Source organism: Belonocnema kinseyi, chromosome 4 (assembly GCF_010883055.1).
Source record: "Belonocnema kinseyi isolate 2016_QV_RU_SX_M_011 chromosome 4, B_treatae_v1, whole genome shotgun sequence".
Lineage (NCBI taxonomy): Eukaryota > Metazoa > Arthropoda > Insecta > Hymenoptera > Cynipidae > Belonocnema > Belonocnema kinseyi.
The window spans coordinates 49,429,805-49,443,690 of record NC_046660.1 but is presented as its reverse complement, the minus strand read 5'-3'; the positions used below and the strand labels follow the sequence as shown (position 1 = coordinate 49,443,690).

General features: G+C 29.4%; 1 protein-coding gene across 1 annotated transcript in view; it reads left to right on the top strand.

Moving 5' to 3' along the window:
- LOC117170883 (carbonic anhydrase 1-like) overlaps positions 1 to 6,640 on the top strand; it is a 9,272-nt gene extending 2,632 nt beyond the window's left edge. Inside the window, exons 2-6 of the mRNA XM_033357926.1 lie at positions 3,372 to 3,444; positions 4,568 to 4,756; positions 4,842 to 4,948; positions 6,193 to 6,426; positions 6,518 to 6,640. Of these exons, the coding sequence (XP_033213817.1) occupies positions 3,372 to 3,444; positions 4,568 to 4,756; positions 4,842 to 4,948; positions 6,193 to 6,426; positions 6,518 to 6,640 (726 nt within the window). The remainder of the gene's footprint in view (positions 1 to 3,371; positions 3,445 to 4,567; positions 4,757 to 4,841; positions 4,949 to 6,192; positions 6,427 to 6,517) is intronic.
- Positions 6,641 to 13,886: the final 7,246 nt, after the last annotated feature.

The window sequence follows — 13,886 nt, the reverse complement described above, 5'->3', positions numbered from 1 at the left end:
AGACTTGCGGTATATGTTTTTTCTCACTTATTGCACCCTTTGTTTTAGCTATTTATCCATGTTTTCTTAGATGTACAGAATGATTGTTTGAAATAATTTTTGAGTGTTTTGGGAAGGCCAAAAATAACATCAATTCGGATATTCTGAAATTTTTGCTGGGCGCGTAAGTTTTTTTTTTATTTTGGGGAGGCAGGGGTGAATTTTGAAAAATAATTTTTTGCTCATTTTGATAACCCAAAAAGGCCTAAGATTCCAGCGCTGTTGATTTTTTTAATTTGCTCTAGTGGAAGTGTTGGCGGACAGCACCTCCAACCGAAAAGTCCGTTATTTGGAGAAAAATAAGAGACTCCAAAAATCGGTATTAGTGCTCAAGAAGAACCCAAAAAAGCCCAAAATTCTTATATGCTTACATTTAGCTTACACGCACATTTGATTTTGAGGGTAATTTTCAGAAGAAAAGGGTTGTTTTTTCAAATATAATTTTTGCACTTTTCAAGAGCCCAAAAAAGCCCAAAATTCTGGCGCTGTTGATTTTTTTCAATTTTAAAAATTTTCTTTACTGGAGGTGCTAGAGACTAGCACCTACACCCAAAAGTCGGTTTTTTGAGAAAACTAAAAGAGCCCAAAAACCGGCTTCGTTGCCCAACAAAGCCCAAAATTATGGCATAAATAAAATACTGAAATTCCGTTGTGGAGGTGCTAGCGGAACGCACCTTAAAATTTTCCATAAAACTTCTTTTTACTGCTGTTAAAAATTTTCTCGATTTTTTTAAAATTAAAATTTAAATGCCTTTTGCTTTCTCAGTCAAAGGACATTTCGAACTACAGTATCCCCTGAAAATTGTATTGAAAAATCCGAAAAATGCCTGACAGACCACCAGTGGAAGCAAAAAACGAATTAAAATTGATTTTTTCAAAAAAAGCCAGTTGTTTGGCTTTAATTAGAAAACTTAAAAAGCTATGCTTTTTGCCTGGGATAACAAAGATACGCAATGAAATTCTACATCTAGATATATTCTTCAAAATTGAAATTCGAAAATGTTTTTGATAACTTCCAGGGGTCTTCCCACTCCCGGCGAAATAAGTTTATGTATTCTTATTGGATCCGGCAGCTCATTTGTGCACAGAACTTTTAAAATTAAAGGTCAAAGCATCGACAGCTGTAATTTGATGATTGTGAACTCCCCAGTAGGCACCAAATTTAGCGACTTCTTTACGACATCGTTACGACTTCTTTACGACAACTTAACGACATCCTATGTCCATGTCGTTTCGCTGTCTTTACGATGTCGTAAAAACATCGTCAGATCATGCAACTTATTTACGATATCGTAAAGACACCTTAACGACATGGACATAGGATGTCGTAAGGTTATCGTAAAGATGTCGTAACGATGTCGTAAAGACGTCGTCAAATTTTTTGCCCACTGGGTCATTTTTGTTAAAGCTTCTTCGGCTTTGGGTATCAATTTTTAGTTTGAGATTTCAAAACTAGTGATTGAAAATTTTAAAATATTTTAGTGTGAATTCTTTCAAGAAACGAATAATTCGCCTGGTATTGAGTGGGTTTTAAAATTTATTGTTATAATCACGAGCTTCAGAAGCGTTCCTCAACTACCCAAAATCACCAAATAAAAAGCAATAAAAAGCTGCACAAATTTATGGAGGCGGTTGTAATCATCAGATAAATAAAAAATGGACAATAATTACTGTACATAATTAATAGTTTCCAGTCAATTTGTGTTCAAAGAAGATTTTAGTTGACTTTTCAACATCAAATATAATCAAGAAGTAGATTTTCTACGAAACAGTTAACTTTTCGACCAAAAAGGATGAATTTTTAAAAAAACTGTTGAGTTTTTTAACATTAAATGAAATTTATAACTAATACAAGGCAAATAAATTATTGGGCTGAATATTACATCAGGGTTACCACGAAAATTAATTTTAAATTCCCTAATTTTTTTCTGATCTTCCTGATTTTTAGTACCGAGTATACTCGAAATTGGAATAACTTCAGTTTTGTAATGAATTTTGCATGTTTATTTTAGAAAAAATTACTAAATTTTTAGATTTTAATAATGGTATCGAAATCTGAAAACTTCTGTTTCATGTTTGCCGTTAAGCTTTATTGAATATCGTAGTGTTTCTGTAGAATTATTATCAACTTCAATAAACTACACAGCCATAGATTTAGTGTGCAAACAATTTTATTTTTTCCATTTTAAGCTGACGTAATCGATTGACTAGTTTCACAATATCTCTTTCTGTTTGCATCATTTATGTACTGATGCTTCGTATTCTTTTGGTAAAATGAAACAAAAATTTATGTGATTTTTTGTGATTTAGAGTCAGATTTTCTGGAATTCTAATGGTCATCCTGAAATATTTGTCTTTAGGAACTTGAATATCAATACATTTATCATAATTGAATCGTAATTGCAAAACGAATCTCCATTCTTAGTGAATAATAACTTATCTTTAGATGTAATAACGAGGTTGAACGCTTGAAGCAAATGAAATAATAAAGTTATGACTTCAACCCAAATCTTTTAATAATACAATACCATATTGTTTACATTGATATTTTCCATTAAAATGAATATTACATATTGTATCGATTAGAATTCTAAACATTTTCAAATCAAAGATGCGCAATATTTAACTTTTGAATTAATAATTGTTGCAATAATAGCAAGAAACATTATTTTTTGAAAATTAAACATTTTCTTCTAAGTTACTTTCCTTCAAACAAAACACTTAAGCTGGCGAATGTTTGACTCTTGCATAATAGGATTATCCAAAGTGCATTGTAAAATTATTTAATTTGAATTGTCAAACATATCGCTCACAAATTTTTTCGAATCCACAGGAAAATAAATGCATTTTTTCGTTGAAATAAAAATATTTGGAAGTTCCACATCACCATGAAGTTTAAGACGTATTTCGCAAAGAGAAAAATACGTTTGGGCGCTCTAATTCAATATATATGTATATCTGCATATGCATACATCCTTAAATACATGTGTGTGGTTTCTTTCCTGGGGGGGGGGGGGGGCAGAGGTGTCCTCTGCTGATGTTATCACTAAATTTTAAACGCGACGAAATTTAGAAACGTGTGCAAACTAATTTCACGACCCAATTACGTGTACAATAAAGTTCGAGAATACAAGATAAGAGAATTAAGAATTTTTGTCTATATATAGTCGTTTTTTCAAGACCGAATTCTTTCTGCAAGACAGTTGCATCTGATTGGTAGACTTCACAATTATTCATTACACCGTTGGGTCTTCAAGTAAATCAAGAAAGAAGTAAGAGGTAAAATTTATGTATAAAAACACAGTTGTAATATTTTTTTAATGTGATTTCAGAGTATGCACAGCTTTGAAATGTATGAGCTACACTTGGTAGCAATTATTCTTCTCAGTCTCATCTTAGGAGCGAGTAAGTGATATTTTTCTAACTTATTTAAACATATCGAATAATTTCTTTCAAAACAAAAAAATTTCAATGCTATTTCTACCCGTGTGCAAATTTAATTATGAAGCTAGATGGGCCTCAACTAGGAAAAACTTGAAAAAAAAATTGAAATTCAAAAAATGTTACTCATTTTAGACTTCGACACAGTTTTGCAAGCGATTTATATAAATGCTAAAAAACATAATAATAATAATTTTCTATAATTTAATTAAATTTAATTTTAATTTATTTTTTAAATTTGTCATATAAATAAAAGTGAACAACATTGGAAATAATATCTGCAATTAGATAACTTTTTGAAAAAATATATTTTTCAGAGGATAAATGGTAAACAGAATCAATTTTTTAACATCTTTATTTTCAAAGATCTAATGATAAAAGAGAGCAATTAGAGCGATTATTTTTTATATTCTTCACGAATTATTAACTAACACTTTTTCACATACAAATTAACTTCAATTTAATTTCAAATACATTATATTCATTATACGTTCCAAAGCGAGAGTACTCATTTGGTAAGTCTAAACTCTATACTATTCAAATATTTCTTCGGGAAATTCTTTTTAAATTTCAGTGTTAACATTAATTATTATGTTTTCGAGAATAAATTTCAAGAATCATACTTTACGTTTTGATCTAAATCAAATCTAAGATATATTCCACTTTGTCAGAATTATTGTTCGATCTTATAATTAATATTTTCTCTTTATTATTATTAAAAATGATTGAGAAACTATTCTGAAATCTTAAAGGAATTACATTGTTTTAATTTAAATAATTTTTTGTATAAAAATACCACTTTGTTTACTAAAAAATTTTTAAAAAGTGATCTGGTCCCATTGCTTGCTTATGCTAAAACAGGGAGCGAGGGGACAACTAGAGCTGCGCCGGTGATAAAAGGAACTAATTAACTTAGGACAGTTGCGGGGTCAAGTTGAAATTTGAAATATGGAGATGGAATGTTGAAGATTGCTCGACGCCTCCGAACGGGACGAGTGCTTTTGACCTTCGACATTTTTTAAATCTTTATAATTTAGACAATTTATTCTTATTACCAAGATTTTCAATTTTTACTTGTTTCTCACAGACGCATGGAGTTATAAGGATGCTAAAAACTGGGGCAAAAAATATCCTAAATGTAATGGAAAAAATCAATCTCCCATAATTCTTAAGACACCTGGTCTGAAGGGCTTTCCAGGCTATAAGAAAACACTCACATTTGCAGACTTTGAATATTTTCCAGACACATCCACCATAAAGAATACTGGTCACGCTGGTATTACACATTATTTATTTGAACTTATACATTTAATTCAGCTTCATTTTATTTTATCCACTTTTTTACTTTTCCTATAATACAGTGGAAATAACAGGTGATTGGTCTGGAAAACCTCCAAGTTGTACTGGTGGACCCCTTAATGGGAAATACGTGTTTGAAAAAGCCACTTTTCATTGGGCCCCAAAGAAGGTAAATGTCCCAAAATTGTTTAATAATATCTAAATCTAAATTAATAATAATTCCGTAAACAGACTAGTGATATTAATCTTGGTAAATTACAAGAAAGTGACAAATTACAAATTTTTATTTTAAGAACGCGATATTGTCATTTTTAACTTTATAGGCACAATGCGAACGCAGTAGTGTTAAATTTTCAAATAGACTACCTTAACTCAACCTACATAAGGTCTTCAAAAAATTTTCCTGTGAAATGGAAACGCTAGATCATTTATGCACTTAATCTGTTTAATCTTACATATTAATTATTGGAACCATCATTCAAGATAATAATAATAATTTTTTTAACTGCACGAATAAAAAGTGGACTGACGAGATGTCTGCAGATCGTAAGGTTAATAACGCACGTTTGTAAGTCAAAAATTCTCTCTTGATATTTTTATTTTCGCTTTCACTGACATGGCGTTTGATATTAAATTTAATATAATTTTGTTTAATAGGCATGATATGGAAGTGCATATGTTTTTTTATAAAAAAGATTTGAAATCATTTGAAAATGCTCAAACACAGAAGGGCGCCCTTGCAGTATTTACCATGAGATTCAAGGTAAGAAGTGCATATTATTAATTCAAATTTTTTTAAAAATAATAAGTAGTCCCGTGTAGAATATTATCAGGCAGAAATGCACCCAGTTAAGGTATTTTATACACCATCTAATCTAGACGATGTTTTCTCGCACCAGTCGGGTCCCAGTGGGCACAAAGTTTGGCGACGTCTTTATGACATCTTTACGTCAACTTTACGACATCATACGTCCATGTCGTTAAAGTGTCTTTACAACATCGTAAATAAGTCGTATGATCTGACGATGTCTTTACGATATCGCAAAGACACCGAAACAACATGGACATAGGATGTCGTAAATATGTCGTAAAGATGTAAAGATGTCGTAACGGTGTCGTAAAGACGTCGCTAAATTTTGTGCCCACTGAGATGCGGGTTGGTCCGTCATGATCATAAAAGATTTTAGGTATCAATCCCAGATATGTTTTTGTGCATTTCAAAAAGAAAAACAGGGAGTTTAAAGGTAACAAATATGAAAAATAAAGACTAAAACCCTTAAAAAATTATTGGTATACCTAAAAATAGTGAGAACCTATTAAAAACTATATTCCTAGAAAAATTGAAGAAAAGAAATAATAGAATTTATTTTTTTAACAAAATCCTGTATAATTGACACAGTTTTATAATTTCAGAGCGGAGGTGACTATCCCGAAGTTTATTTTGATGCTGTGGAAGAAATCTCGCATAAGGTGCGATCCCCAAATTCAACGGCAGATTTAGCCCCGGTTTGCATTAAAGGTATTCTAGAAGACATGACTAGGAAGGCTTCCTTCTTTTTTTATGAAGGATCTTTAGACTATCCACCTTGCTCGGAATCTGTTTCTTGGTTCATAGTGGATTATTGTGGTCCTATTACCAAAGGCCTAGTAAGAATTTATATTTCCTAAAATGTTTACGCAAATAAGTTCGACATTTGATTAAATACTATTATTCTGTACTCGCATTTTTCTCTTGCAGATAAATGGATTGAAGAAAATAAAATTGGCTGAAGGAGACACGTCGAATGTTAGACCTCCCCAGGCGTTAAACAAACGTCAAGTTAAGAAAGTCCATAATCATGATGAGAACTTGGATTTCTAGAAATTTTGAAGCAGTGAACAGTAACGGTCTGTAAACGGCTGCGCTCGGGAAAGGGTTTCTGCAGTTTTCCTCTCCCTTGGCTTAAAGTCCAAGCAAATGCGAGCGCTTCTAATAAAAAATCCGGCTGCAGTCGGTAGCTGGTAGATAGTATGGTTATGGTGTTTTTATATGGAAATTTCTCAAAATAATGCCAACGTCAGTAATTTATTAAAATAAAGTCTTAAGTTACCATAATAATTTTTTTAATTTAATTATTTTAAGTATATATTACCAACATGTAAACTAAGGCTGCATTGCGAAATGCTGTATGTTTCAGGCAAAGAAAGAACATTTTTGACGGAGACAAAACTTTTGTTAATGAACAGTATATAAGGCGCGTATTTATAGAATTCAAGGAATTCATGGAATTTAAGATATTCGTGGAATATACAGAAATTACAGAATTCATGTAATGAACAGAATTCAACGAATTTACGGAATTCAGAGCATTCGAAGAATTCACAGAATTCATGAAATTCATTGAATTCACGGAATTTATCGAATATACGAAATTCGAGAAATTCATGGAATTTATGGAACTGAGGTAATTCACAGAATTCGCGGAAATCGAAGAATTGACAGAATTCAAAGAATTCACTGAATGTACAGAATTAAAGAAATTCACGGAATTCAAGATATTAGCATAGAATTCACAGAATTCATTGAATTGGCGGAATTCGAAAAATTCCTGAAAGTCACGGAATTCAAGAAATTTATGAAATTCAAGTAATTCACAACTTTCGACGAATTCATTAAATTCGGGGAATTCGTGGTATTCATGGAATTCACAATATTCCAGGAGTTCACGGAATTCACATAATTCAAAAAATTAGTAGAATTTATCAAATTCAAGGAATTCATGGAATTTCATAAAATCACGGAATTTACGGAATGCATGGACTTTCATGAATTCCGTTAATTTCTAGAATTTTAAGAATTCCATGGATTCCGCGAATTCCATAAATTTGATTAATTTCGTGAATGTCGCCAATCGAGTGCATGCTGTGATTTTAAGGAATTCCTAAAATTCTATGAATCCCATGAAAGACATCGATTCCAGGAATTCCATCAATTTCTTGAGTTGCATGAATTTCGTCAATTTCTCGAAATGCCACAAATTTCGTACAATTCTTTAATTCCATTAATTCCGCTTATTTCTCTAATTTCATGAATTCTGTGAATTCCTTGAATATCATAAACTCTGTGAATTCACGAAATTCAATGAATGTACAGAATGCAGGGAATTCGCGAAATTTATGGAAGTCACGGAATTCTTAAGATTCTCGGTATTCGCAAGAGTCATGGAAATCACGAAGTTTAAGGAATTTGTGAATTCAAGCTATTTACGACATTCAACAAATTCATTAAATCGAGGGAATTCGTGGTATTCATGGAATTCACAAAATTCAAAGAATTGATGGAATTCAGGAAATTCAAGCAATTCGTGGAATTCACAAAATTCAAGGAATTCATCGAATTTTAAAAATTCAAGGAATTCATGGAATTTAATAAATTAACAGAATTTAAGGAATGCATGAAATGCATTGACTTTCAAGAATTCCGTTAATTCCTGGAATTCTATCAATTTCATTAATTCCGCGAATTCCATGAATTCTATGGATTCTGAATTCCAAAAAGTTCGTAAATCCCACGAATTTCACGAATTCCGCGAATTCCACAAATTTTTGGTATTACGTGCATTCCTTAAATTTCGTAATTACAGTCAATTACTGTGATTCTTTGAATTCCATAAATTGACCAAATTCAGTGAATCCCATAAATTCTATGAATGTCGCCAATCGAGTGTATCCTGTTATTTTAATGAATTCCTCGAAGTCTATGAATTTCTAGAATTCTATGAATTTCTAGAATTCTATGAATTCCTAGAATTACTAGAATTGCTAGAATTCCATGAATTCCTAGAATTCTATGAATTCCTTAAATTCCATTGACTTTAGGAAATCCTTGAATTTCTTGAATTCCATCTTTGCAACTTTACTTTACTCTTGTATTGCAGAAGATTCATATTTGCAGTAATCCGAGGACGAAAAATATTTGTTTGCCCTCAGTGGATTTTTATAGTAGGTAATCATTGTATTTTGCCGGAAGTAGTAAGCCCTTTAAATTCTAGTTTGATTGTATAGTATCTTCTGTTTTGTGTATAGATTACAAAATTCAATTTTTTGTAATTTATAAGAAACATGCCCACAGGCCAAAATGATATCGAATCGTTTGTAGACATAGTTTCTGGAAGTGAACAATAATATAGAATTATAACTTTAATAAAAATAGTGGTAAAGTTAGCACTTTCTTAAAATGGGCAAAAAACCGTTTTTTAATCTTTTAACTGCATTGAATAATTCAGTTTTTTGAATTATATTTTAAAAAATTCATTTAAATTCATTTTAAAAAATTCATAACCGTAAACGTGCACAAATCCAGTTACCAGTGTATTTCAAATCCTTTTAAATATTCTTTAAATCACCTTAAACTTGTAATCGTTTTTTAATCCTTTAAAACCATTCAAATCCACAGATTTTTGTTTATGTTCAATCTCTTGGAAATGCCTTAAAATCTTTTGAAGAAAACTAAAATCTGTAAAGAACCTAAGGTTGTTGAATGTTTTAAATATTCTTTAAATTCTAGGGGTTTTTATTTAAAATAACCATTTTCTTTAAGAACCGTCAATTTGACCTGAAAATATACAAAAATTCCCAATATTATTCGTACACCTGAGATTTTTATTTTCAGATACTAGCTTCTAATCAAAATAAACGTATGTATAAACGTAAAATGTAAAAAAATAATGTAAAATAGTCAAAAAGTTATTAATTTTTCTAGTTTTTGGGTTTTCAGTTGCAAAACGTGAACACAACTTAAAAATTTCAAAGACTCTAATTGCTTTTTGATACTAATATTTTAGTATTAAAATTATTCAAAACAAATACTAATTTCCAGTAAAAAGCTGTGATATGAAACGTGTATAATATTTTCAATCATTAACTAGACAATTTACAAATTTTAATTTAAACCAGCAAGAATATTAAAAAAAAATGCAAATTTTTTCAATTCGTGAAAGGTTTCCTATTATACATGTAATTAAAAGAGATTATTTGTAGATTTAATTTTACAATATTTGAAATTCTAAGTATAAAGAAACCTCAAGTAATGAGAAGATTATAAGATTTTTAACAACAATGACTGTATGATTTTCAAAAAATATTGGCACAACTCCTTTTTAGATAGAAAAAAATGTTATTCATCATTTTTTCATGAAACTGTTGTACCAGTGATGTTAAATTTTCTGTTTTCTACCTTTTTTGGTACAAGTCATTAAAAATTGCCTTCAGTCTTTTTTTATTTTTCAAATTAGTTTCTCTCGGCTACTCATAAATTATTAATAACAAATAATAATTGATCAATTATCAATATTTATTTTAAAAATTTCTTATTATTCTTGATAAATGAAACTCAGCTTCCAAAAACTTTAGGGAAAAATGAAGAATAAGAGGAATTGGGGGCAGAATGTAATCCCTGCTCTACGAAAAAAAAATCCGGGTCACCTAAAAATAAAAATAATAAAACAGAATTTTTTACAAACTTAACAAACTTCACCTTCGCTTATTCAGGCTAAGACTTATATTACAGAAAAATTACAAAATTCGAAAAAACTCATCAGTACATATGGCACAAAAGTCTTCTGATTTCTACTCCCCTAAATTAAAAATTAAAACCATTTAAATTCAAACAAAAATACTACAACTTTCAAGTTATGAAGATGATTTTTTGTATTCTCGCTAATTTTTTTACTGAAAAAAAAACAAATTTAAAAACAAGCTTATTTTCTACCAACAGAAGTGACTTCTCTTTCCTAAAGATTAGTTTTCTGCCAAAAAGATGAAATTTTAACTAAGAATTTGCATTTTCAGTCCAAAATTTGATTTGAAAAAAATTCATTTTCTCTCAAATAGTTCAACTTTCCTAAAACTAGCATAAAGACGCATTGCCTACAACATACTTCCATTTTCAGCCCCAAAATTTTCATTCTCAACTACAATTATGGATCTTCAGTAAAAACATTTTTTTAAAGTAGTTTCACCTTGAATGAAGGAATTTTTTTTTACCAAAAAAGCCAAATTTTCACGCATATAGTTAAATCCTTAAATACAATCGATTAATTTTCAACCAGTGTTATTTTTAACCAAAATAATGAGTCTTCGCAAAAACAATGAAATTTCATTTAAAGAGTTTAACCTTGAAACCCAGAGGTTAATTTTTTCAATCTCTTCTATATATAGATTATAAAATTCAAATTTGTTGTACATTTGGATAAAAACATTATTGCTTGCCAAAAAATGATGCTGCATTTTTGGTAGGTGCAGTTTCCGGGGGTGAATAATAATATATGATTATAAAATTTAAAAAGTGTTGCTTGATCTAGAACTTTCTTCAAATATGAAGAAACCCCAGTTCGTTGGATTGTGTTAACTGCACACTTTTTCAGAAAATCTAAATATTTCGTTGTATAAAAGCCAGAATTTAAATTCTCCAAAATTAATAATGCAGAAAAAATAATTACTTCATTTTTTTTCAAATTGTATTTTGAATTGGAGAAGCTCAGAAATGTACAATAGCAAATCAGAAGCCAGCTTAAGCCTGTGTAATTTTGAATTGGAAATCTCAAAAAATAAAGAATATTAAATTGAAAGATTGTAATACTGTAATAATTCTGAAAAAGTAATCAAAACTACGCTACTTTAAAAAACGTTAATGGCCCAGAGAAATCTTTTTAATTTTGTTTGTATTTATTATTTTATAGAGTTCGTTTGATGAGCATTTTTCTTCCTCGTTATGACTCAATAGAAAATATATGTACTTCGTCATATAGGAAGTCAAAATACGAAAATGTAAATAGGCCAAACAAAATCTCGAGAAAAAAAATATATTGAATCAAGGTGACTTTTCTAATCTTGCATCAACATCAAATTATGTGAATGAGAACTATATTGTAGACTATGAAAATAAATTTTTCAAATAATATAATTGACCACAACTTTCTCGCTTTTTGCTAAAACTTTGTCATATCATAGGTCAAACAATTTATCTCAAATTAACGAATTTGTTCTATTTTCGCATTAACTTCGAATTATGATAATAAAAAAATTGTATTGTAAAACCCCACTTTCAAAATATTATAAAGTGCTAAAAAACAATATTTTTAGAAATCCTTTGGTCAATTTTAATATATGTGTGGTGAAAATAAGCCGTCTGAATGTAACCAATCACATAAATAATATTTTTTTCGAAATTCTTGCGGTATTATTTTAGATATAAGTAAGTTTCTACTAAAACAGAAAAATTTCAAAAACAGAAGGATGAATTTTTAATAGAAAAGTTAAATCTTCAACCAAAGAAGATTGATTTTCGACAAAATAATCATCAGTAGGGAAAAGTTACAAAAAAAGGAATATTAATGGAAATACGAAGAAAGTAAATTGATTACAAGAATATTACATCAGGATGGCCCAAAGCTTAATTTTTTTAAATCCCTAATTTTCCCCTAACTGCTACTATTCTAATACCAGAATCTTAATCTTATAACATTTGTCATATTATGGAATCGTTTATAAGCGAAAAAATACAATAAATGTTTATATTTATAATATAGAAATGGTTACCTTCGACAGTTATTTAAAACTCGTCTTATAAAAATTCACTGACTTTCGTAAAAAAAATTTTATATCCCTAAATTTTCTTCCAATTTTTTCTCAACACTAAAATTTCCTAACTTTCCCCTGAATTTCAAATTTTCCCTAAGGAACTTTCACCTTGAAAATACACTGGAAATAAAAGCTGATTGGTCTGGAGAACCTCCAAAGTTTACTATGGTCCTTAAGATGATTTGGAAAAATTAAAACCTTTCAAAGTGATTAATAATTTGTAATGTCATTTTTTTAAAAGTTAATAGAAATATATGATAGTATTTTATGATACTTACGGAAAAATTAATTTAAAATCATTAGTTTCAATCATTTCTTCATTGCAGGCACAAAGCTTCATTTTCAAAATGCCCTAACTTTGTCATGGTATTTCTCTAACTTATGTTTCATTTTTCGCGAAATTAATGTTGAAAGAAAAAATTTTAATGCGATACAATTTCCAAAATAGAACTTCTGTAAATGGTATAAAACAATTTTTTAACTAAAAAGGGACTAGAATGTAAAAGTGATTAGACAAAATTGATGAAATTTGTTTAAAAAATTCAGAAATGTGAAAAAATTATTTATTGCATTAAGTTGAAATAAGATTAGAAAAATTCAGAAGCTTTTAAAAGAATTTTATAATTTGTCTAAGAATTTAAGTAGAGTTTCAAAGCCTTTAATAGGAATTAAACAAACAGTAAAAAAATGTAATTCCATTGCCGCCTCACCGCGTTAGTTGCATAAAGTTGCGTCATGTCTGAAAGTTTCCAATAAGGTTTGCTAAAACTATGATTACGGGATTTTGAAGAAATATCTTTACTTCACTTTTTTTAAACAGAAAATAACATTTATTCTTGAATGAAATTTTAGAAGAAGAAAAGTATTAGATTTGTGTAAAATTTGATCCCCCAGTTTTTTTCCAATGTTCACGTTTTAAGACCCCCTGAACCCGAAGAACAAGTTTTTACGAATGTGCCTTGTGTTTATATGCCTGTCTGTCTGTATGTCTGTCTGTGTCCGTGATAATTTTTTTAAAAATTAATCGATTAGATTGGCCTTTGGCACACTCGTTAAGTGTCCTAAATTAAAGGTCAAGTTCGTTATCCAGCTATTTTTGATCAAACTTCAAAAAGTAGGCATATTTTGGATATTTTTGGGACCACTTTTTTTTAAATTCAAACATTCTCTATACGGTCATTCTAGTATTTAAAAAGTCGAACAGTTTATCCTAATGACTTTTTTCATAAAATAAAAAATTACCAGAGTTAAAGCATTCACAAAATTTCAAAAAACACGAAAATGAACCCTTCAAGTCAAATAACGAACGATATAAAAAAAATGTAAGAAAAGTAAAAGTTTGATTTCTAAATGCCATACAATATGATTGTAACAGCTTTTTGAATTTTATTGAAAAATAAAATAATATAATTTCGACTGTATACAAAATAATGGAAAATCCAAAAATTATTTTTTTTAATACAACAATTTCACAGTATTTAAAATAT